Source organism: Dendropsophus ebraccatus, chromosome 15 (assembly GCF_027789765.1).
Source record: "Dendropsophus ebraccatus isolate aDenEbr1 chromosome 15, aDenEbr1.pat, whole genome shotgun sequence".
NCBI lineage: Eukaryota > Metazoa > Chordata > Amphibia > Anura > Hylidae > Dendropsophus > Dendropsophus ebraccatus.
The window spans coordinates 14,375,793-14,400,905 of NC_091468.1; the positions used below are offsets into that span (position 1 = coordinate 14,375,793).

Below are 25,113 nucleotides of genomic sequence, written 5' to 3' on the forward strand. Positions count from 1 at the left end.
AGATAACTAACATGGAACATGCTGATGATCAGGAGATATCCAACATGGAACACGCTGATCACTGGGAGATAACTAATATGGAACATGCTGATGATCAGGAGATATCCAACATGGAACACGCTGATCACTGGGAGATAACTAATATGGAACATGCTGATGATCGGGAGATAACCAACATGGAACATACTGATGATCGGGAGATAACCAACATGGAACATGCTGATCACCGGGAGATATCCAACATGGAACATACTGATGACTGGGAGATAACCAACATGAAACATGCTGATGACCAGGAGGTATCCAACATGCAACATGCTGATGACCAAGAGATAACCAACATGGAACATGCTGATCACCAGGAGATATCCAACATGGAACATGCTGATGACCAGGAGATATCCAACATGGAACATGCTGATGACCAGGAGATATCCAACATGGAACACGCTGATCACTGGGAGATAACTAATATGGAACATGCTGATGATCGGGAGATAACCAACATGGAACATGCGGATGATCGGGAGATAACCAACATGGAACATGCTGATCACCGGGAGATATCCAACATGGAACATACTGATAACTGGGAGATAACCAACATGAAACATGCTGATGACCAGGAGGTATCCAACATGCAACATGCTGATGACCAAGAGATAACCAACATGGAACATGCTGATCACCAGGAGATATCCAACATGGAACATGCTGATGACCAGGAGATATCCAACATGGAACACGCTGATCACTGGGAGATAACTAATATGGAACATGCTGATCACCGGGAGATATCCAACATGGAACATACTGATGACTGGGACATAACCAACATGGAACATGCTGATCACCAGGAGATATCCAACATGGAACATGCTGATCACCAGGAGATATCCAACATGGAACATACTGATAACTGGGAGATAACCAACATGGAAAATGCTGATGACCAGGAGATAACCAACATGGAACATGCCACTGTGTTCTAATTTCTTAACACTTTTTTCTAATTTATCCAATTTCCATTTTTCTTCTTGATTTTTAAGTGTTGAAAGACCACGATCAGCCGACATTGTACATGCTGGCTAATCGTTGCCTTTCAACATGTCCTATTACACTAAACAACTATCGTCCTGAACAGTGGGTAATCGGCCAGGTTTAGTGTAATGGGGCCTTATGGTATATGGGGACCTTTAGTCATTGAAACTTGGCTACTTCCCGGCAGATGACCAGGAGATGGCCAGGATGGAACATACCATTGTGTAACCATCGTAATGCTATAATTTATTAACACTTTGTTCTTATTTCAATGACTTCATTGAATAATGACTATACTAAGCGATCTCACTCATACAAACTAAAAGCTGTGATGCTGACAGTAAATCACCGTGATTGACGCACAACCCTTCTATTCCATAAAACTCGAATCCATAGAAAACATCAGATTAGTAAACGTTAACCGCGGAACAATTAGTCATATTACGTCTCTCTTTGCGTTCTGTAGTTGTCCGGGGGGATACAATGTATAACGCGACGGCTTACGCATTCATTACCGGGCTTTCATTCTCCGTCGATGTGTGGGAGTTGTCGCTCGGTTGAGTCAGTCCCAAGAAAATTTTAGATTCCTATCTAGCACAGCTGGAAAAAGCCACTTGCAATTTAGAGGCTTTTTGCAAGTGCCGTCCTTCTAAACAAATGCCGCATTCACCTCGCGCGCGCTGAAGCATTCATAAAGCCTATTCATAAAATAGCAGTGTGGGCAGAGAATCAAAGCGAGCTGAACAGCACATCCTGGGCTTTAACCTATGCAGGAAAGATGTTCTATTCCTTTGTATAAAATTATGGGGGGTACACAAACTTATACAGTCAGTGGCGGATAATAGGGTGACCGATTTGGGTGGCTGTCCGGGTGACCAATCGGGTGAGGGAGGGGTGGCAGGGTGATATGTCTGTGGTGAGGGGCAGGGTGAACTGTTACAGGTGAGTGTATGAAGTGGTGGGGGTGTTAGGGTGACGGGTCTGGGGTCAGGGTGAGGAGTGGTGGAGGTGTTAGGGTGACCACTCTGGGGTCAAGGTGGAGAGGGGTGGTGGTGTTAGGGTGACGAGTCTAGGGTCAGGGTGAGGAGTGGTGGAGGTGTTAGAGTGACCAGTCTGGGGTAAGGGCGGGAAGGTGTGGGGGTGTTAGGGTGATGAGTCTAGGGTCAGGGTGGGGAGGGTTTGGAGAAGTTAGGATGACAAATCTGTGGTCAGGGTGGGGAGGGCTGGCGGTGGTAAGGTCATTAGTCTGCGGTTATGGTGGGGATGTTAGGGTGAGCAGTCAGGGTGGGGGTGGTTAGGGTGATGAACCACAGGTCAGATGAGGAGTGGAGGAGTTTTTAAAATGACCGGTTTTGGGGTGGTGGGGTTGTTAGGGTAACCAGTCTAGGGTCAGGGTTGGGAAGTGACGTCACCATGTTATCCAGCAAGTGACATCACCATGTTATCCAGGAAGTGACATCACCATGTTATCCAGGAAGTGACATCACCATGTTATCCAGGAAGTGACATCACCATGTTATCCAGGAAGTGAAGCCTTGATGCAGTAGTAAGTGCAGGGAAAAAGCACTTTATAAGCATTTCCCATAATAAGTGCATATTGGTCATTTGTGTAACTTTTGGGGGGGCAATACAATACTTTAATAAAAAAATCTTGCTGGACTTCTCCTTTAAAGGCAATTCCTGCTACACTGGAAATTCTGGGAAGAAAGGATACAAAAAATAGCTCCAACACTACTTAAAGGTGTTGTTGTTTTCTTTCAAATCAACTGGTGCCAGAAAGTTATATAGATTTGTAATTTACTTCTATTTAAAATCTCAAGTCTTCCAGTACTTATCAGCTGCTGTATGAACAGGCTTGGTTTAAAGCGCCAACAACGGCCATTCTTGTCTTAAAAAAAATACACTGTGTGAACATGGCCTGAATTACAAAATACTCTCTCCAGCATCCACCACTAGGGGCAGCATTTTGCAGGGTATTCATGTGCTAATTTAAAAAATAACACAGGATTCAGTTAACTCATCAGCTCCCCTAGTGGTGGCTGCAGGAATATATCACTGGATCCTTGCAGAGGATATGGAGCTTTCAATCAGAAGGATAATAAAGATCTGCCTGCTCTATATTCATCAGATGTAGGACCTATTTACATGGCTGTGTATTGTCTATAGTCAGCCATGAAGCTACTGAATTAACACATGAAACAATGAAACCCATGAATATCCTCATAGGCGCTATGCTATTCTCTCCAGCTCTGTATTCTATATTCCAGCTATAGTACCATGCTATTGTGTATGCAGATAGTGCAGCTTGCAGGATTACTATGCAGGATGATGATATCCCATGAAGGACTGATAACACACAATACATTATCTCTTTACCGACATGACGGCCCCTGGCGCCCCACCGCCACCTCTGCCCTCCCCATAGGAAGCACGCCATGTTCCACCATGTACTTATCTGGAAGAGTGTGATGAGCCGCACCAATATCAATGAAGGTCGGACAGCAACAACCTTCTCCGTCTATTAGGACAAAGCAGCTGGAGAGATTGGCGACTAATGAGATCTCATAATCAGGGACATCGGCGTCTAATGGTGGAAATCTACATGTAAGAAAAACCCCACATTCCGGCACATCAATCTTATAGAATCCCTATACTAGGGATGGGGAAGTTCTCAATCTCTGATCAGGGAACCTCTCCTGTGTCCTCCCCACATCATCACACCAGCAGGGGACAGTGTGTCCTCTCCACAACGTCAGACCAGCAGGGAGCAGTGTGTCCTCCACACATCATCACACCAGCTGGGGACAGTGTGTCCTCTCCACAACGTCAGACCAGCAGGGAGCAGTGTGTCCTCCACACATCATCACACCAGCTGGGGGCAGTATGTCTTCCCTCCATCATCACACCAGAAGGCAGTGTATCTTCCCTGCATCATAACAACAGAAGAAGGCATTGTGTTTTCCCTGCATCACCACACCAGCAGGAGGAAATGTGTCCTCCCCAATCATCACATCAGCAAGGGACAATGTGCCAGCCCCACATCATCACACCAGCAGGGGACAATGTGTCCTCCCCACATCATCAGACCAGCAGGGAGCAGTGTATCCTCCCGGCATCATCACACCACCAGGGCACGGTGTGTCCCCACATCATCACACCAGCAGGGAGCAGTATGACCTCCATACATCATCAAACCAGCAGGGGGTAGTGTGTCCTCCACACACCAGCAAGGGACATTGTGTCATTGGCTGATTGTTGTCTTTATTACATGGAGCGATAGTCTGCCGAATCGGCCAGATCATTGCTTCATGCAATAAGGCCCTAAGGGGGTACAGGGAAGCCTATCGGGGCTGTCCTACTGTGGACACGCTCCAGAGAGAATTCAGACCCCAGACTGCGATCTAGGGTCTGAATTATGTTTGGTGCTTTATCCCCGAATGGATAAGGGATAAGATGGAACGCCCTTTAAGCAGCAGTGGTTTCCATCTTGCAGGCCTGGCCTATACTTAGATAGTTACTTAGACTCTCATTTATTTTAATATACCAACATTCATACAGGAAAACATATCCATCGTTTCCATGTACGTAGAAATGACCATTAATCACATTTCTGAGTTGCACAATTTTCGCCTTGTTTTATTGTTATATGTGAAATAAAAGAAGTTTTTGATAAAAAGATAAAGGAAGCGCAGCGCCAGCACCAGGTATGACAATGAGAGTGTAAGCTCAGCGGACGGGGATTACTTCACATCCTGTATTAACATCGTACAATACTCTGTGAGGTTCAAGAAGAAAGGAACATTAACAAAAGACACTGACCTCCATATAGTGGTGAAGCTGTACATTGTGCTGACACAGAGAGGCAAGGCCGGAGGATTCACACCATCCAACTGGACAATGAGAGCTGGGAAGCCATACAGGACCAAATACTTGACGTAAAAGAAGAGAACCTGTGCCAAGGCCAGGCCACCTGGAAGACAAAAGAAGCAGAAAATACAATATAAAACAACAGGGTTTCTGTTTATTTCGACTTGGATGTTGGTGTTAAAAAGTTTATGCAACTTTTAAATTTATCAGTTTTCGGCCAATTTAATATGTGCACATTTTACAGACACTTTGGACGCTCTGTGTCTGAGACCTAGACGGGCCCATAGAAACGAAAGTCGGTCTAGGTCATGTGACACAGAGCCAGGAGGAAACACGCTGCACACCGACTTCTCCTGACTCGTTCTTCTGATCGGCCGTGGTCTAAACACTTAGACTTCCAACCAATCAAAACTTTTGATATGTCTCTATGACATAACAAAAGTTTTCTTTAAAGGGGTATTCCACTCAAACAAAACTTTTGATATGTTGCTGCCCATGGTGAGACTAACAATTCCTCCCATACTTGTTATTATCTATTCAGTCTCCTTCCCCAGTTCTGAGCTGTTGCTTTCTGCTGAAGACACACAAATCTGTGTATGAGCTTTTTCTCTCCTTCTGATGTAAACAAGTCCCTATCTGCAACTTTGTAATGCAGGGAGGGTTAATCATAGTGAGTTCATCAGCAACTTGACCTCAGAATAATATATATATATATATAAGTATTATAAAGGTGCAGATACAGCCTTCCAGGGACTTGTTTACTTCAGCTCAACACATCAGTCTCGGAAGGGAGGGGGAGGAGGGGGAGACAGAGAGAAAAGCTCTTATAACATTTCCGGGTCTCCTCTAGACACAAGGAGGTGCCAGCTCAGCCAATCACGGGGTGCAGCAGTGATCTGCTTCGGAAAGTAATTGGCTGAGCAGCCACTTCCGTGTGTTGAGAGGAGAACAGGAAGTGTTGAGCAGCGGGGATCGGGTGTTACTGGAGCAGCAGCACCAGGGATGGCAGTAGGTGAGTACAGATTTTTTTTTTATTTTTTTGCCTTTTTAGCTCAGCCTGGCTATACACATAAGAAAGTTGTCAGCCAAGGATTCAGTTTTCTCTTCTGGTCTTTCCATACACATGTACACTAGAATGCCTGTGTTCTGAAAGGGGAGGAGAGGAAAAAGCTTATCTTTCCAAGAACAAAAGGATTGGGCAGTCGAAATACAACATGTCTGATCCTTTCCTCCCCTGGCAGGCGAGATGGGCAGCCGATAGAAATCAGTGAACCTCGAGCACACTTGAGTTCCTACGAAACCCGAACGCTTAAGAAATTGGATGTGAAATGCAGAGCATCCGGGTTCGGAAAAAATCAAGCGTGCCCGAGGTTTCCTCGTCGTTATGATTGCTACATACAGGCATGAAACACGCAACGCATGTCCTGCACGCATGTACAGTGACGGAATTCACTCGACAACAGGCGTCAGTGGATCTTCCTCCAGGGAAATTACTCCTTCTCCATCCGTACACGCGGCACAATGAGACTCATTGGGATGGATGGAAAATAACATTGTAAACAGCCCTGACTTTACGCACGCCAATAATAAACTGCGCGACTGTGACTGTGGAGCGAGTCGGTAACACAGCATTATGGAAGCAATCATCAGCCTTCCCAGCTAATATTTGTCTTCGGCGGCCGCGATCCGCACGCCGCTCTCTGTAAAATGCCATTAGGTTGGCTGATTTGTGTTTCTCGCAGCGTATCGGAGGCCGAACGTTTTATTATTTTCTCATCGTAATGAAGCAGGATAGGAGGGGGAAAAAAACACAAACAGATGACTTTGTTTGTATTTCATTACCATTTAGATCGATATTCGGGATACATATTCATACAGCAAAACAGGGCGTCATACAGTAAAGCAGCCTCCCTTATCTCTACAATACAGAGTTTACAGATACCGTTTCCCGAAAATAAGACCTAGTGGAGGTTTTGCTGAATTGGTAAATATAAGGCCTCCCCCGGAAGTAAGATCTAGCTAAGTTTTTGTTGTCCCCTATCGACAGATGTAGAGCTGCGCACAGTCTGCAGTTATCCCATTGCCTGCCACCATACTATATACTGTCCCTGCTGTGCTGTACGAGTGTGCTGTGGGGAGCTCCCCCTGGTGGCAGCAAGCCGCAATACAGTACACTGTCCCTGCTGTGCTGTAAAAGTTTGCTGTGGTGAGATCTTCTTGGTGGCAGGAAGCCGCCATACCGTACACTGTCCCTGCTGTGCTGTCAGCATCTAAGGTCTGGCCAGATGGCCAGACCCTGGTAAACGCTCCCTGAGCCAAAGCTTTAGCAGGACACTTTTAGCAGGAACTAACTTGTACTATTCTCCTGTTCTGAGCACAGAGTTCACTCCACCTCTACTTATAAGCTTTTGGGCAATGTGGTACTGGTGGAGAGGAACCTGGCGAGATAGAAAAGTATCTCTTAGTGAGGTAACCTTGGCAGAGACTGGACGACAAGCCAACTCTAAGCAAGTGGCAGAGAGACATGTAGATAGTCACATACACCATTAACCCTTTACATGTCATCCTTCAGCATGTGCTTAAAGTGATAGAACAGCATCTAGTGACATCTAGTGACCAAAATGTAGTAAGACACCAACATCCTCATATTACCTTGTAGTGTATTCAAAATCAGTGCTGACTAGAGATGAGCGAACCTGGAGCATGCTGGAGTCGATCCGAACCCGATTGTTCGGCATTTGATTAGCGGTGGCTGCTGAAGTTGGATAAAGCCCTAAGGCTATGTGGAAATCATGGATATAGTCATTGGCTGTATCCATGTTTTCCAGACAACCTTAGAGCTTTATCCAAGTTCAGCAGCCCCCGCTAATCAAATACCGAACGTTCGGGTTCGGATGGACTCGAACCCGAACCCGGTTCACTCATCTCTAGTGCTGACCTATGTATACATATATACCCTTAACAGTGGCACATGGGTACAAGGACATTGCAGTAGCCCTTTACCTTCCTTTTATACTTTGCACATCTAGAAGGATTCTGCTGCTGGCTGTAGGACAGTGACATTTATAGCAGCTGACCCCCCTTTGGCTCTGTTCTCACCAGTAATCTATATGCTCCCTCACTATGTTGCTATAGACTACAAAATGCCAGATCAGCATATAAAACAAAGGCACGTATAAACGGAGATCTCCAGACTATACGAGGATTCTCAGAGAACGGATCATCCACGTAACACGGCGCCACCCTGCAATGACTTCAGTCAATGGGCGACTTACGTGTAACTTTCATCGGATTATTTACGACATGAAGCAGTCAATAAAAGCAATTCACTTGTGCCGGTTGTAATGGCCGGACGCTCATTCCCTGTAATGAGATTTGCTTATTATCTTGCATTTGCTAAAATAAGATTCTCTTTATGGCTGGGAGAAAAAAAATTAAAGGTAACATGCAAATGTGTTTCCAAACGCAATTTTGGCGATCCAAAGGCAGCAATGAGAGGGGGGCTCTGGCTTCTGTGTCCCTATACAAGACCCCCATCCATTAGCCCAAGTGACTACAAACAATGGCTCTTACACTGGAGAACCCGGCACGTTCACACATAACAAGGACAATCTAGTCATTGTAGTGGTCACTGTAATTGTTTAAAGGGGTACTCCAGACAAGTAAAATATTGTTAAAGATTCACTGTAGCAAATTTTTTATGTGTAAGAAATCAACATTATTTTTAACGTTTTTAATTTTTAATCAGGATTATACATATTGCCACTAGGTGTCTCTCTTCACTGCGTATATGTACAGCTGCTGCATGTCCACATTCAGCAGCAGAGAATCCTGGTGGTGCTTGCATTGTATGATCAGCTCTCCTGTCACACAGCATTAGAACTTCTGTAACCACACAGTGATATTATAATGACTGAATTGTTACATAATAAAGAGCATTGTCTTCTGGTAAGCTGCACAGCTGATAATATATTTAGTAAAGATTAGTTGCCCTCAGTTGGTGTAAGGGTCAGTTCACACTGAGGAATCAGTGCCAAAATTCCGAGTGGAATCCCCACTGTGGAATCTGTTGGGAATTCTGCCTGCTTCAGCGCCTCAATGTAAGATATAGGGTGCCTCCACTCTCCGCGGCTCTCCACCCAAAGGATATGTTAATTCTTTGAGCGGAGAGCCACAGGAGCAGAGGAGGAGGCCCTATACCTTAAACTGAACAGAGTACACGACAGGGATTCTGCTCGGAATTACGGCGCTGATTCCTCAGTGTGAACTGACCCTAAAACCTGCATGATGAACAGGTGTCCAGGTCTGCGTGTTTGCAGGAGAACAAGCCAGGGGAAGACACTACGTCCAACTCTTTTTTCTAACTTTTTTTTCTGCTGCAGCGTGGCCCGCTCTCAGCTTGTTCTCCCGAACGGTACGGGTCTGACATTCGGACACGGACCGGTCAAAACTGTTGACGTGTCTCTATGACACGTCAAAATGTAACGACAGTGACGCTTTAAGTGATACAGTAATTTAGGTAATATGGCAACCCCTATAATAATACACAAAAAAAAAATTATAATCAGAAAATAGAAACAAATTAGGAAAATTTAGATGACGCAGTCCCTTTAAGACTCGTACAGTCCGCCTCGCACGTTCAGCGACCCAGCAGTGCCGCAGCGGACACACCAGGTCTGCCGAATGTCCTGTCACCCGTCTTCATCTCCTCTGATGTACAAACATTTCATGAAACTCCTGCTCGGAGGCGGCTGATAAAATGTGTGGAGCGCTAAGTTTAAAGGAATCTGCAAATGTAATAGAATTTCCGTCCGGACGTATTTCGAGCGCTGTGGCCACGGGTCATCCTGCAGGGAGGATTATTAGTTTACATTTTAATATTGCCGACTTCCATTGTGTGAAGTTAGATTTTACGGGGCTTAATGGTCTGCCTGGCAGTGGAGATAAAGATGGAGACGGAGAACATTATCCCAACCGCCATACGTAGGAGGAGGCGGCCGCGCTGTAACAGAGCTCCGCAGCACTGACACCTGCATCTATAACAACAGCAACAATGTATAAAGCTTTATTACATCAAGAATTTACATTCAACCCTATATATCCTCAGCCGATTGTCGCAACACTACAACTCCCATCATGTTCTGACAGCTGCAGGCTGCTGGGAGCAAGGGTTTAAAGGGGTATTCCGCTTAAATGTACCTTTTCATATGTTGCTGCCCATGGTGAGACTAACAATTCCTTCCATATTATTATCTATTCAGTCTCCTCCCACAGTTCTGAGCTGCTGCTTTCTGCTGAAGACATAAAAGCTATGTTTAAGCTTTTTCTCGCCATCTGATGTAAACAAGTCCCTATCTGCAACTTTGCAATGTCGGGAGGGATAATCAATGCAAGTTCATGAGCAACTTGACCTCAGATTAAGCCTCTCAGCATTTCAAAGAAGCTTCAAAGCTGCAGATACAGCCTGCCAGGGACTTCTTTACAACAGCTGTCTCGGGAATAGATGGGGGAGGAGGGGGAGATGATAAGGGAAAATCTCACACACAGATTTTTGTGTCGCCAGCAGAAAGCAGCAGCTCAGAACTGAGGGAAGGAGACAGATAGTAACAAATATGGAAGGAATTGTTAGTCTCAACATGGGCAGCAATGTATGAAAAGTTACATTTGAGCAGAATACCCATTTAAACCCTTGCTCCCAGTAGTATGTAGCTACTAAAGGGGGAAGGGGGCTAAATAGATGAGTATGGAATTACCATGGGCAGCAATATATAAAAAGTTTTGTTTGAGTGGATGGGGAACCTTCCTCTCTCAAGCTGTTGCAAAACTACAATTCCCATGAAGCCTTGACAACCAAAGCATTGTTGTGTGTAACGGACCAATTGTAGTTTTACAGCATCTGGAGGGTCAGAGGTTCTTCATCCCTGCTAAAGGTGACTCATTGACTTCTATAAAAGAATGTTGTGAGCATGCTCTGTGACCTGTGCAGAAGTCAATGTGCAAGGATGGAAAGGAAGTGACACCATCACTGTCCCTGCAAATATCCCTATGATAACCCTGATCTACAAACTAGCTCTTGCAGAAGAAAAGACAGACACAAGGTCCCAGAGACAAAAGCAAGACTGAACTAAGCAATTCAATATGGCATTAACTTCAAACGATACACAGAGAGATCTGCTGGGACACCTTTATGGTGGTATTCTGGTGTATACCTGGCATCAGTATTAGAAATAAAAATTCTGGACCTATTTACACCAAATAAAATGTCATTATAGATATCTCATCTTACCTATGATAATCGCCATTAACCCCTTCACCATCCTGGACAATTGAATAAAAAAAAAAACTAAGAATGATATAAACTGGTGCTGAGAGTTCGGGTTCGGAGGTTCGCTCATCTCCCTTTAAGGACTAGCTCCAAGAATGAAATACATGGTAAAAACACTAATATAAAATGGCTAAATTAAATAATAAAACCTTTATTTTCTCCATTCTCTTTATTACTGTAAATAAGCTGAAGCTGTTCTGATCATAAGATCCTGATATTCACAGAAGGCAAAGCAGAAACATCAGTGTTAGAACAGCAGAAATACCCTGGCTGCGACGCTGGCTAAGACTTTATACTCTGAAAATAGAGATTTGACCAATACAATATATCCAACAAAGCGTAACCGTACAATAGGAGATAAGTAACTAGCTGCTGCCACCTAGAGGACGACCGGGGAAGCACAGGGCTGAATTACCAAACAGAGAACTAGACCTTCAGCTTAGTGATTGTGCTTCAGTGGAAAATTAGAGTAAATATATTTAGAGTACCTGATAAGAGGAAGCTGCGGAGATTGTATGAGATGGATACCAAATAGAGCCGTATAATAACCCTGATACCCCAGCATACCAGGGGTTAAAGGGCTTATCCAGCAAAAATCTTTTACTTTCAGTTCAACTGGTTTCAGAAAGTTATACAGATTTGTAAGTTAATTCTATTTTAAAAATCTCAAGTCTTCCCATACTTATCAGCTGCTGTATGTCCTGCAGTAAATGTTGTTTACTTTCCAGTCTGACACAGTGCTCTCTGCTGCCACCTCTGTCCATGTCAGGAACTGTCCAGAGCAGGAGCAAATCCCCATAGAAAACCTCTCCTGCTCTGGACAGTTCCTGACATTGACAGAGGTGGCAGCAGAGAGTACTGTGTCAGACTGAAAACAATACAACACTTCCTGTAGGACATACAGCAGTTGATAAGTATGGGAAGATTTAAAATTTTTAAATAGAAGTAAATTACAAATCTATATAACTTTCTGAAACCAGTTGAAAGAAAAAGATTTTCACTGGATAACCCCTTTAATACTGATTACCATATTTGAGGGTCTGGAAGGAAATTTCCCCAAGTATGGGACAGTTGCCATCTGCCTCCCACGGATTTTTTTTAGTCTTGTGGATCAACCTAGCAGGATTATAGGCGGGAGCTGTCAGTCCTGTGGTTTTTCAATCTTATTAAAGGAGTATTGCCCTCAAACATAACTTTTTATATGTTGCTGCCCATGTTGAGACTAACAATTCCTTCCATACTTGTTATTATATATTCAGTCTCCTTCCTCCAGTTCTCAGCTACTGCTTTCTAAAGACACAAAAATTGTGTGAGCTTTTCACTCCGTCTTCCCCTCCCTTCTGAGAATGCTGATAAAAAGAAGTCCCTATCTGCAACTTTGTAGCTTCTTTGTTATGCTGAGAGGGTTAATCACAGTGAGTTCATCGGCATCTTGACCTCAGAATAACCCTCCCGACAAAGAAGCTACAAAGTTGCAGATAGGGTCTTGTTTACATCAGCTGTCTCAGAAGGGAGGGGGGAGGAGGGGGAGACAGAGAGAAAAGCTCACACACAGATTTTTGTGTCTTCAGCAGAACAATGCAAAAGCCACGGAACCCCATACATATCCCATTAACAGGAAGACGCACGGCTTCAGAGTAAACTAGATTAGGAAGCACAATAAACAAGTGCTAATAATTTTTCAAAAGACAATCACAAATTAAACCATGGCCCCCCGATGTCCCCCGGAGGATTTCGGCTGATTAAAAAGGTCTTAATCAATATTTTATGATCAATTATTTACCAGGCTGGATTTGCACACTCCACCACCTTATATAAAACCCACTGACACATGATGTATACAGCCCGTATAGAGGACAATGCAAATGTGATGAGATCAATGAAGTACCAATAAAACACCAAACCAGCCCGACTAGCTGTCAATCACAACAAAGACAAATACTGACAGGGGTCGGAAATGCAGAATGTCTCCATATAATGTGGGCTTGCCATAGATTTGGAGCAGAATTACCAGTGTGGATTTTGGTGTAAAGATTGTAATAAAAAAAAATCCATGTATTTAAAGGGTACTGTCTCTTTAAGAAGCTTCTGCCATGTCAGTGAGGTTTGATATATCTCATAGCGTCATAGGGTCTGGGTGCTGAGACCTCTGCTGATGGCTAAAACGAATGGACAGACGCTCACAATGGAAAGTTAGAAGTTTTTTAAAGAGACGGTTACCCATTTAAAATAAGGATCCAGGCATAAGGACAAAAAGGCAAAAGAATTGCATGCCAGTATTCAGGTGTGACAAAGTCAAACATTTGCCACTATTCTGTGTTTTAGACACTTTTGTGCCTCCTCCGACAAATGGGTGTGGCTTCAGTATAAAAGGGCGTGGTTTAAGTGTAGTGTTTAGGCAAAGTTGAAAAAATTTGTGTGCAAGACTGGTGTATTCCTACGCCAGTCTTAAAGGGGTATTACGCTCAAATAAAACTTTTCATATGTTGCTGCCATTAGTGAGACTAACAATTTCTTCCATATTTATTATCTATTCCGTCTCCTTCCCCCAGCTGATGCTTTCTGCTGTAGACACAAAAATCTGTGTGTGAACTTTTCTCTCTATCTCCCCCTCCTCCCCCCTCCCTTCTTAGATGGCTTATGTAAACAAGTCCCTGGCAGGCTTTATCTGCAACTTTGTACCTTTTTTATAATGCTGTGAGGGTTAATCTGAGGTCAAGTTGCCGATGAACTCACTGTGATTAATCCTCCAGACATTACAAAGAAGCTACAAAGTTGCAGATAGGAACCTGTTTAATTCAATCGTCTCGGAAGGGAGGGGGGAGGAGGGGGAGACAGAGAGAAAGGCTCAGACACAGTTTTTTGTGTTTTCCGCAGAAAGCAACAGCTCAGAACTGGGGGAAGGAGACTGAATAGATAATAACAAGTATGAAAAAACTTGTTAGTCTGACCATGGGCAGCAACATATGAAAAGTCATGTTTGAGTGGAATACCCCTTTAAATAAAGCCCTGTCCCCCCTTTAAAATGAATGATGGGGTCTGTTAATTTGCAGCAATGGTAAAAGTTCTAGAACGCGACACAAGCAAAGATGTGACCTCCTGGATGATGTATGAAATGATCGGGAATGGAAACACCTTGAAGGACTTAAAAATCTTTAAAGTGGACAACTCAGTTAAGGAGACGCCCCTCAGGAATAATGTGACCCCACTTTCCCAGCACCTTAATGAGTGCGTCAGGGAATGGCGGCATTTTATCTCCGGACGGCGTTTTCCGTTGTGTAATTCGCCACATTCATCAATGCCGCATATTTCTGCCTCAAATGTCAGCCGGTCCTTCTTCCTCTCCCGCCAGTGACTCCTGATGGAGTGGTCGGGTAACTGATCGCTACAGACACATTACTTTCCCAAGACAAAATAATCAGCGCCTTTTAGGTTATTAATATTAGAGGCAATTGGAGAAAATGAAGAGTCCTGCCGCACAAACAATCGTCCCCATCATGTTCACAAATTGTGCCGCTCTCTAATCTGCACATAGCAGAGCACCAGGCTGGGCCATCTATTAGAGGGTTCCCAGCTCTGAAAGTGATAGCATATTGCTGGTATATAATCATTAGTGGGGGTGTGACCTCTGACCTCTGGGACCCCTCCGATCCTAGAAATGAATGGGGTCACAGCACTAATTCAGCAACGTTGAGCGTTCAATAGTGCCTCTCCATTTATGACGGTGATCATAAAGTGATGGTAATATGCCCTGACTATATCAGACCCATATGTGGACCTTAATACACTTGCCCAGGTTGATATCTGGATTGTAGAAGAAAATAAGGTTTTCTATCTGGGGGTACTCCAGTGAATTTTTTTTGTCCCCAAATCAACCGGTTTCAGAAACTTATAAAGATTTGTAATTTACTTCCATTTAAAAATCTCCAGTCTTCCAGTACTTATCAGCTGCTGTATATCCTGCAGGAAGTGGTGGATTCTTTTCAGTCTGTTGATATCTCTGTGCAAGAAAGGAACTGTCCAGAGCAGTAGCAAATCTCCATGGAGAACCTCTCCGTCTGTGGACAGTTCCTGACATGGACAGAGGTGGCAGCCGAAAACACTGTGTCAGACTAGAAATAATCCACCACTTCCTGCAGTACATACAGCAGCTGATAAGTACTTGAAGACTTGAGATTTATAAATATTTGTAAATTACAAACCTATATAAGTTTCGGAAACCAGTTGATTTGAAAGAAAAAGATTTTCAATGGAGTACCCCTTTAAGGTCCTTTTACACAAACCGATTTCTCGGCCAAGGGCTGCCGCAAACAAGTGCCGATCAGCAATATCGACGCTTGTTTTCAACGCCTTTACATGGCATGAGAAATCAAGCGGCTGGGCTGCATGAACGACATATATATATAGATGACATCCATATCCATGCTGTCAGTTTCCAGATCACACAGCAATGCATACTTACCTAGTGCCCTGCTGCTGTGATCCAGAATCCTGTTCTCTGTCTCTCGAGTCTAGACGTTATGTCTTCAGACCTTGCCTCATTCTGTAGGAGACGGGGCCTAAAGATACAGCAGCTGGACAGGAGAGTTGGAGAAACAGGGATGCCAGATCACAGCAGTAGTGCACTAGGTAAGTATGCATTGCTGTGTGGTCTAGAAACTGACAGCATGGATATATGTCCATCTGTGCTTACAGTTTGACTTTATTGTTATCAGGCTCACGTCCCAAGTTTACACAGAAAGATGTGCGGCTGATGATGATAAATTTTGAAGCCTGCTCTAAAGATACATTGAGCCATGGATCAGTTGTTTCCCCCTCAGCTGATCGAAGTCACTTTTATACGGGCCGAATATAGTAGTCATTTTGATACAATCCAGTGCCATCTCCCTCTATACGCCATCACTGTACTAAGCTTCTTGATGGGGTTGCTAGAAATATCAGGTGGTACTTAGGCAGTGAAAACCTAGACTAGACAGTCTACATATTCACCACATTTGTCATGTTACATAGAGTTTTTGTGCAAATGACACCAGAATTCAGGAGCATTTGAAATAGTTAATCTAAATTTTTTCATTAGAATTTTTTGTGGAATTTATACATTTTTTACATTTTAAATTTTCATTGTGTTTAGGTTTATAAAATGCCAGAAATAAAAGACATCCACAGACCATGCATTAAAAAAAAACCACAAACATACCACAAAAAAAAAACACGGATAGTAACAAAAGATGTAATAGTGATCACTCACCGAGGGTCCAGTATGAGGCGTGCTCCAGTATGGCGGAGCTGCTGTACATTGCGTGCATATACATGGTGTGAATCATCAGCTCTGCCAGAAACCACCACAAGACAAGGCGACATACATCCGCCAACAAGCCGGACAATGTAAAATTCGGCCATCTTGTGTTCTGAGCAAAGATCTAGCAATAAAAAAAAAAACACATTGTCAATCCTTCTGCTAAATGTCTTATGCCGCCCATACACATTAGATTGTAATTGTAGAGGTCTACATCTGCTAGGTATAGGTCTGCTATCACCTGGCGGCACCTTTTGGAGGTAGCTTCCCGTTAAAGGGGTACTCCAGACAGGAGGTCTTTCTTCAATATCACTGATGGTGGATAAAGACAATGACGGCATGGGTGGGGACTAACCACTATATGGGGCACTATTAGGGAGGCTTTACTATATGGGACACTATTGGGGCTGACTACTATATGGGGCACTATTGAGGGGGGCTGACTATTATATGGGGTGTTATTGAGGGGGCTGACTATTATATGGGGAACTATTGAGGGGGCTGACTATTATTTGGGGAACTATTGAGGGGGATGACTATTAATTGAGGTACTAGTGAGGGGGGATGACTATTATATGGGGTACTATTGAGGAGGATGACTATTATATGGGGTACTATTGAGGGGGCTGACTATTATATGGGGTACTATTGAGGGGGCTGACTATTATATGGGGAACTTATGAGGGGGGCTGACTATTAATTGGGGTACTATTGAAGGGGCTGACTATAATATGGGGTACTACTGAGGGGGCTGACTATTATTTGGGGAACTATTGAGGGGGGCTGACTATTAATTGGGGTACTATTGAGGGGGACTGATTACTATATGGGGAACTATTGAGGGGGCTGAGTACTATATGGGGCACAATTTGGGGGTAATGATTACTATATGGGTCACTATTGAGGGGGGCTGATTACTATATGGGGCACTATTGAGGGGGCTGATTACTATATGGGGCACTATTGAGGGGGGCTGATTACTATATGGGTCACTATTGAGGGGGGCTGATTACTATATGGGGCACTATTGAGGGGGGCTGATTACTATATGGGGCACTATTGAGGGGGGCTGATTACTATATAGGTCACTATTGAGGGGGGCTGATTACTATATGGTGCACTATTGAGGGGAGCTTACTATTATATGGGGCACTATTAAAGGGGGCTGACCACTATATGGGCCACCATTATAGGATTACCTACTGAGTGAGTTAAATAATGGGGTAAGGTACTGTGTGAGGGAAACTACTTTATTAGGGCAGTATTAGGGGGCACTATTAAACTTTTGGGCGGTGCAGAAGGGGAGATTGTATATAGGAGGTGTAATAAAAGTGCAACGTAAGGTGTATGTGAGTATGACACCCCTTCTCCACATAATTTAAAGAACCCTCCCACCCCCAGACTGTAATTCTGCTCATGTAGCTGCTGGCCTATTATCCTACATATATCTTGCAGTATATATATAACATATATATATATATATATATCATATACTCCGCCTTTGCCCCTATATTCTGGTCTTTTGTATTTGCATATTCAGATGTAATTTTATAAATGGGCTCTTTGCAACCTCTTCTCCTCCTAGGTTCGGTCCCACCCCCCACCCCCACCCCCCTTTAGTAATAAATCCGTTGTACGCTCACATGTAAGCGGTTTGTATCGGTTTTGGAAAACATCAATGCGGTTCTCTGAGACAAGAGAATGACCATATGTAACAGTGACGTATAGGCGGCAGCTGAGAGGAGCGGCGCTGAGCTCACGCTCTAACCTTCACAAAGGCCGGGACGTCTCCATTCTTTTCATGTAAACGCTTGTATCAGGATCAAACTACATAACGCCATTAATATGTAAAAGCACCGTACCGCTAATGCATATGCATCACTAGAGCCTCGTGTGACTGGAATATGGCAGGTCTGATCTGTGACCAATACATTGTCATCTGCCGGATCAGCTCCCAATAGTCACAGGGTTCTGGAGGATTAGTGGCTATTTGCTTCCAGAAACAGCGCCTCACCTGTCCGATTTTTTTTTTTCTTTAAAATCAACTGGTTTCAGAAAGTTACATAGATTTGTAATTTACTTCAATTTAAAAATCTCAAGTCTTCCAGTACTTATAAGCTGCTGTATGTCCTGCAAGAAGAGGTGTTTTCTTTCCAGTCTGACACAGTGCTCTCTGCTGCCACCTCTGTCCATGTCAGGAACTGTCCAGAGCAGTAGCAAATCCCCATAAAAAACCTCTCCTGCTCTGAGCAGTTCCTGACATGGACAGAGGTGGCAGCAGAGAGCACTGCGTCAGACTGGAAAGAACACACCACTTCCTGCAGCTGATAAGTACTGGAAGACTAGAGATTTTTTAAATAGAATTAAATTACAAATCTGTATAACTTTCTGACACCGGGTGATTTCCTCCGGAGTTCCCCTTTAAGGGGTGTACTCTGCACTGTAGGGGCCATGCAGTCCTAACCTAGTAAGATGTAATAAGATTAATCATTTATCTTGATATCTCATGCTAGTGTGACTTTAATAATTGCTCACTATATAATTATCCCAGGAGGCTGAGCTATCACATGGCACAGACACCCCCGTGGATGAAGCGGGACCCAGCTGTATGTCATTCTGCATAATCTCAAATGATATCACAGAAAGTTCTCTCTTCTGCCGGATACATTACTAAACACCCACACTTACTCCTGTCACATTAGAAATGTATATGAAATTATTTGTCATAGCAACAGATCTGGAACGGAGAGAACAGAAAGTGTAATTTAGGTGGTACGGGGAGCGGCGGCAACGTGAAAGGTTCAGGCTAAAATCTGAGCACTCACATAAGCATTACAAGATATGCGGAAAATGTTTTCTTGCAAATCAACTGGTGTCAGGAAGTTATATAGATTTGTAATTTGCTTCTATTTAAAAATCTCAAGTCTTCCAGTACGTATCAGCTGCTATATGTCCTGCAGGAAATGGTGTATTCTTTCCATTAGGACATAGTGCTCTCTGCTGCCACCTCTGTCCATGTCAGAAACTCTCCAGAGCAGCAGCAAATCCCCATAGAAAACCTCTCCTGCTCTGGACAGTACTTGACAGGGACAGAGGTGGCAGCAGAGAGCACCGTGTCAGACTGGAAAGAATACACCACTTTCTGTAGGACATACAGCAGCTGATAAGTACTGGAAGACTGGAGATTTTTAAATAGAAGGAAATCTCTAAACACTTTAATTTATTTATATCTTTCCAGGAGGAATAAAAGAGTCTAACAATATAAGAGTCTAAGAATTGTTTCTTTTATAGCGATATGATTACTTAGCACAACAGACATGCCAGGAGAGCTGCTCCACTTTAGGGCTGTGTTCCCACTTCGGAAACATATCGGGGAAGGTGGCCGTCTCATAAAATAGACGTCCGGTAATACTGATCATGATCACCACTAACGGCCGTCTATTTAAAGGGGAACTATTAGCAGCTTAGACGAATCTAGCCTGCTGATATGTTCTTATTGCACAGGAGACGCCGAGGAGGAAGGTACGTCTCTTTCCTTCCTCTTCAGCACCCTTCCAGTGAAGTTAGCCGTGAGCTGCACAGTTTGGTGAGACCGTTAGGAGCACTGGCCCACCACCATAGCACTGATCTGGCCCAACCCCAGCCAGCCCGCTCTATTCATTATCATTAGAAAGGGGCAGACCAGCCAGGGGCGGATCGCCGATATAGGGGCAGGCAGTGCTCCTAATGCCCCCTCCCGCCCCAGTGCTCCTAACGGTCTCAAAACACAGTGGAGCACACGGCTAACTGCACTGGAGCAGCGACAAGGAGGAAGATAAGAGACATACCTTCATCCTCAGCGTCTCCTGTGCAATAGGGACATATCAGCAGGTTAGATTCATCTACTCTGCTGATAGTTCCCCTTTAACAAGATGGCCGCCTTCCCCCATATGTTCCCGGAGTGGGAACATAGCCTATAGATTTATGACTAGAGATGAATGCGAGCGAGTCCGATCGATCAGGATTTGAATACCTGTGGCTAAAGAAGTTGGATGCAGCCCTAGGGAGTCCGGGAGAACATGGATGCAGCCTATGGCCGTATCCTGCCGAGCATTCGGTAAGTTGGCTCACCTCTAGTTGTGATCCATTGAAGAGCAGATCATAAGTGACTGCAATATATATATATATATATATATATATATATATAGTGCATTCTATATCCAGACATTGTACAATAACATGACACTCACCTGATCAGCAAAGTCTTGGTAGGTGATAATCGGTCCGTTGTGGAGGAGGGGGTAATAAAACGTGTACAGCACCAATGAAGGGAAAGAGAAATGGACGTTATCACTTGCTTGCTGACTGCTGTACTCTAAGCAGTAACTGGTGTAAAACAAGGAGCGCACAGTGAGTGTGAACTGCAGGAGGTAGAACTCATTCTCACTGTCGTACCAGGCCCGCTGGAAACAAGAAGACGAGAAAATCAGATCCCAAGCGAGTTGACAGCAGCAAAATACTGCATATACTCTGTTTTATGGACATGATACTGTTTCCAAATTTCCAATTTAAAGGGGAAATATCAGCAGGTTAGACAAATCTAACCCTGTCTTATATGTCCCTATTGCACAGGAGACGCCGAGGATGAACGTATGTCTCTTACCTTCTTCCTCTGTGCTGGTGCAGTTAGTCGTTTGCTCCACGGTCCGGTAAGACTGTTAGAAGCAATGCCCGCCCACATATCAACGATCCGGACCATCGTTAGAAGGCGGGCCAGCCAGGGGCGGTTCGGCACTATGGGGGCGGGGCTGTGCTCCTAAAGGTCTTACCGGATCATGGAGAAAACTACATACCTTCCTCCTTGAAGACTCCTGTGCAATAGGGATATATCAGTAGGTTTGATTCCTCTAACCTGCTGATACTTCCCCTTTAAATCCAAAGCTACATTCACAATTCTGCTGATTTCCAATTACCAGGCAGGAGGGCATTTTGGGACAATAGAGTCACATGACTGACAACAGAGTAAAGATAAACCGTTGTCTGTTTCTAAGGGCAACCATCAAATGTTTTTAAGTGTCATTAAGAAAACTTTAAACATGTCGCTCTTCTCAGAGACCGTGTGAGGCCTGAACACTCAGATCCCAAATGACTGAAACCTGTTTAAACGAACATAATGCTTTAAAGCAGCTCTGGGATAAAAAATGAAGCATCATAAATGAGTTAATGAAATGAACTTTTCCTGAGGGTTTAGGTCTTCCGCAGGGTTGCTTCAGGTCCACATACAATAATGATGGAAGTGGAAGGAGAATCAAATATATTGTAAAGAAATGGGAACACTACAATGGGAAAACGGAGGTAGGATTAGCAAGTCATGAAAAGGAAGGAGAGGAAGGGAAAAAAGGAAAGAGGGCAGATTAGGGAAAGGAAGAAGAAAACAGAGAAAAGGAGGAGAGGAAGGGGAGAATGAGAGGAAAGAAAATGGGAAAGAGAAGGGAGGGAAGGAACAGAAAAGCGGAAATTGAGGAAGTAAAGGGAAAAAGGAAAGGGAAAGGAAAAAAGTGGAAGAGGAAGAAGGAAGGAAGGCAAAAAGGGAGAAATAAAAAGGAAAGGAAGAAAGAGAAAGAAAGAAAAGAAAAAGAAAGAAAGAAAGAAAGAAAGAAAGAAAGAAAGAAAGAAAGAAAAAAAAAGAAAGGTGTGAGCGAAAGGATAAAAGGGAGAAAAGAAAAGGAGCAAAGAAAAGCAAAGGGACAGAAGAAGGAAAAATAAAAGAGAGAGGAAGAGGGCGTTAGCATGAAAAGTTTGTGTGTGACAAAGGAAGGACAGAAACAGAGGAAGGAAGGAAAACGGAGGGAGGAGGGAAACGGAGGAAGGAAGAAAGGAAGGAAACAGAAGGAGGAAGGAAGGAAGGAAGGAAGGAAGGAAGGAAGGAAGGAAGCAAGGAAGGAAGGGAGGAAGGAAACAGAGGAAGGAAAAAAGGAAGGAAGGGAGGAAGGAAACAGGGAGGAAGGAAGGAAACAGGGAGGAAGGAAGGAAACAGGGAGGAAGGAAGGAAGGGAGGAAGGAAACAGGGAGGAAGGAAGGAAGGAAACAGGGAGGAAGGAAGGAAGGAAACAGAGGGAGGAAGGAAGGAAGGAAGAAAGGAAGGGAGGAAGGAAACAGGGAGGAAGGAAGGAAGGAAACAGGGAGGAAGGAAGGAAACAGGGAGGAAGGAAGGAAACAGAGGAAGGAAGGAAACAGGAAGGAAGGAAGGAAACAGGGAGGAAGGAAGGAAGCAAGGAAGGAAGGGAGGAAGGAAACAGGGAGGAAGGAAGGAAACAGAGGAAGGAAGGAAACAGGGAGGAAGGAAGGAAGGAAACAGAGGGAGGAAGAAAAAAGAGGGAGGAGGGAAACAGGAAGGAAGAAAGGAAGGAAACAGAGGGAGGAAGGAAGAGAGGAAGGAAACAGGGAGAAAGGAAGGAAGGAAGAGAGGGAGGAAGGAAACAGGGAGGAAGGAAGGAAACAGAGGAAGGAAGGAAGGAAGGAAGGAAACAGAGGGAGGAAGGAAGGAAGCAAGGAAGGAAGGAATGTAACGCCTGGAGTAGTGGATCCACTGGACCGTCACTAGCGATAGCACTAACCTCACCAGGGAGCGGAGTCTAAGGGGACGCTGGTTTTCACGAGAGCCCGCCGCAAGGCGGGATGGACTTGCTGCGGCAGGCGACCCCCAGGTCGCTACCCCTGGCTTGGTTGCTAGTGACGACAGGCGAGGCGTGGCAGGAGCAGTAGGCAGGAGATAGTGCAGGCAGAGGACTGTAGACGTGATCGCAGGTGGCGGACAGGACTCAGGAACAATGGGAAGGCAGGTGGCAAGGACTAGGGACAAGGACTGAAGACAGGAACAAGGGACAAGGACTAAGGTCAGGAACAACAGGGAGCTGGGCCAAACGCTATGGGAAGCATGTAGAGGCTCCAACACCTGGAAGGGGGCAGAGCTGGAACTTATAGGGGAGTGATTGACATGTGGACCAATTAGGAGCGCACTGCCCCTTTAAATCTGAGACAGCCGGCGCGGGGACGCGCGCGCCGGCCGGCACAGTGAGAGACAGGAGCAGACAGGGGCCGAACTAGCAGCGCCGGGTCACTGCACAAGGACCCCGGCGGCTGCATGGGGCAGGAGGAGGTTGCGGCGGCGGCCCGGAACACGGGATACCGCCGCGGCCGTGACAAGGAAACAAAGAAGGAAGGAAACAGGGAGGGAGGGAGGGAGGAAGGAAACATAGGGAGGTACGAAGAAATAAAGGAAACAGGGAGAAAGAAAGGAAACAGAGGGAAGGAGGAAGAAAACAGGGAGGGAGAAAGGCAGGTAAGAAGGGAGGAAGGAAGAGGAGAGAGGAAGAAGTTAAAGAGAAATGGGGAGAAAAAGAAGAACATAAGGAAAGAAGGAAAAAGGAGGAAGGTAGAAAGAATTACTTGAGAAAAAGGAAAGAATGAAGGAAGGAAGGAGGGAAGGAGGGGAAGAAATGAAGGGAATAAAAGAAAAGTAGAAAGGAAGGAGACAGGGATGAAAGAAAGAGAAGAAATTAAACCTACAGAACCAAGCAACTTCAAATGGAGAGTCTTACTCACGTTACAATTGATACTAATGCACAGAATATATATATTTTATCAACTTCTAAATGAATTCTGGTCAGTCCTATAGGGCCCCCGACTACTGATTCCGGCCCACTGATGACCATGGCATGTAGTAGGTGAGGGCATCACGTAACCTCAGTTCTTCCAGAATCCCTCTTACTAACATTACTATTAACATTAATTAACATTGTTGCTGACAGAATTGTGTGATGCTAGAAAAGCTGGCAGCACAGGAATGGCCGGCAATCACATTACAGCTGTAGGCTACGGCCGGCCGCTGATCTCGCTGATCCTTAGATTATGACTAAGTTTATTTTCTGCTACAAGGGAGGAGACTGAGAAGAAAACAACCTGAACTCTAATAACAACAGCCCAGATCTTGTATGTATCCCAGAGCCGCGTGCCCGGCCGCTCACACTGCACTACTACAGGAGTCACCGGTTCTAGGGGGAAGCATAACCGCAGCATTATACGGCCCGGCAGGGAGCCAGTCAGCGACCAGCTTTACAGTATAAAGGAAAATTGCTTGTGCTTTAGTAACCACATTATCTACGGCTAAAACTACACGTACGTAATAAGCCCGGTGAGATTTCATGCTGGTTAAGATGCTGTTAAAGGGGTCTTCTGGAATTAGGTATATAAAGCTTTCTATACATAGTACTATACATACAGAGTAACAATGACCTGTCTTACTTTATGATGCACACATACAAAGCTATATCATACAGATGTACCAAGATCTACAGGCCTGGCTTCTCTAAAAGTGGCCGTGCAGATTAATATCTGCCTAACCCCCCGATTTCATCAGGGCTGACCCACTATCTGTTGTGTATGGTGGTATCCCCCTTGAGATATAGAATACAGCTACTGAACCGTGACAGCTTGTCCTTTGGTCCCCGACACTTTTCCAAAAGGGTAATCAATATATTTAGACTGGTCTGGGGTCTAATACTAATATACAGGTCTGGGGTCTGATATTAATATACAGGTCTGG

The 25,113-nt window shown here is 44.5% G+C and overlaps 1 protein-coding gene across 7 annotated transcripts in view; it reads right to left on the reverse strand.

The window, feature by feature from the left end:
• The window catches only part of HHAT (hedgehog acyltransferase), a 272,872-nt gene that overhangs the window by 193,623 nt on the left and 54,136 nt on the right, over window positions 1–25,113 (reverse strand). For 6 of the 7 annotated variants that reach the window (XM_069954817.1, XM_069954813.1, XM_069954815.1 and 3 more), the window contains exons 6-8: window positions 20,759–20,971; window positions 16,482–16,653; window positions 4,861–5,011 (exon numbers count right to left, since the gene is read on the reverse strand). In XM_069954817.1, the coding sequence (XP_069810918.1) occupies window positions 4,861–5,011; window positions 16,482–16,653; window positions 20,759–20,971 (536 nt within the window). The remainder of the gene's footprint in view (window positions 1–4,860; window positions 5,012–16,481; window positions 16,654–20,758; window positions 20,972–25,113) is intronic. The other variant, XM_069954818.1, reaches the window with a different exon arrangement.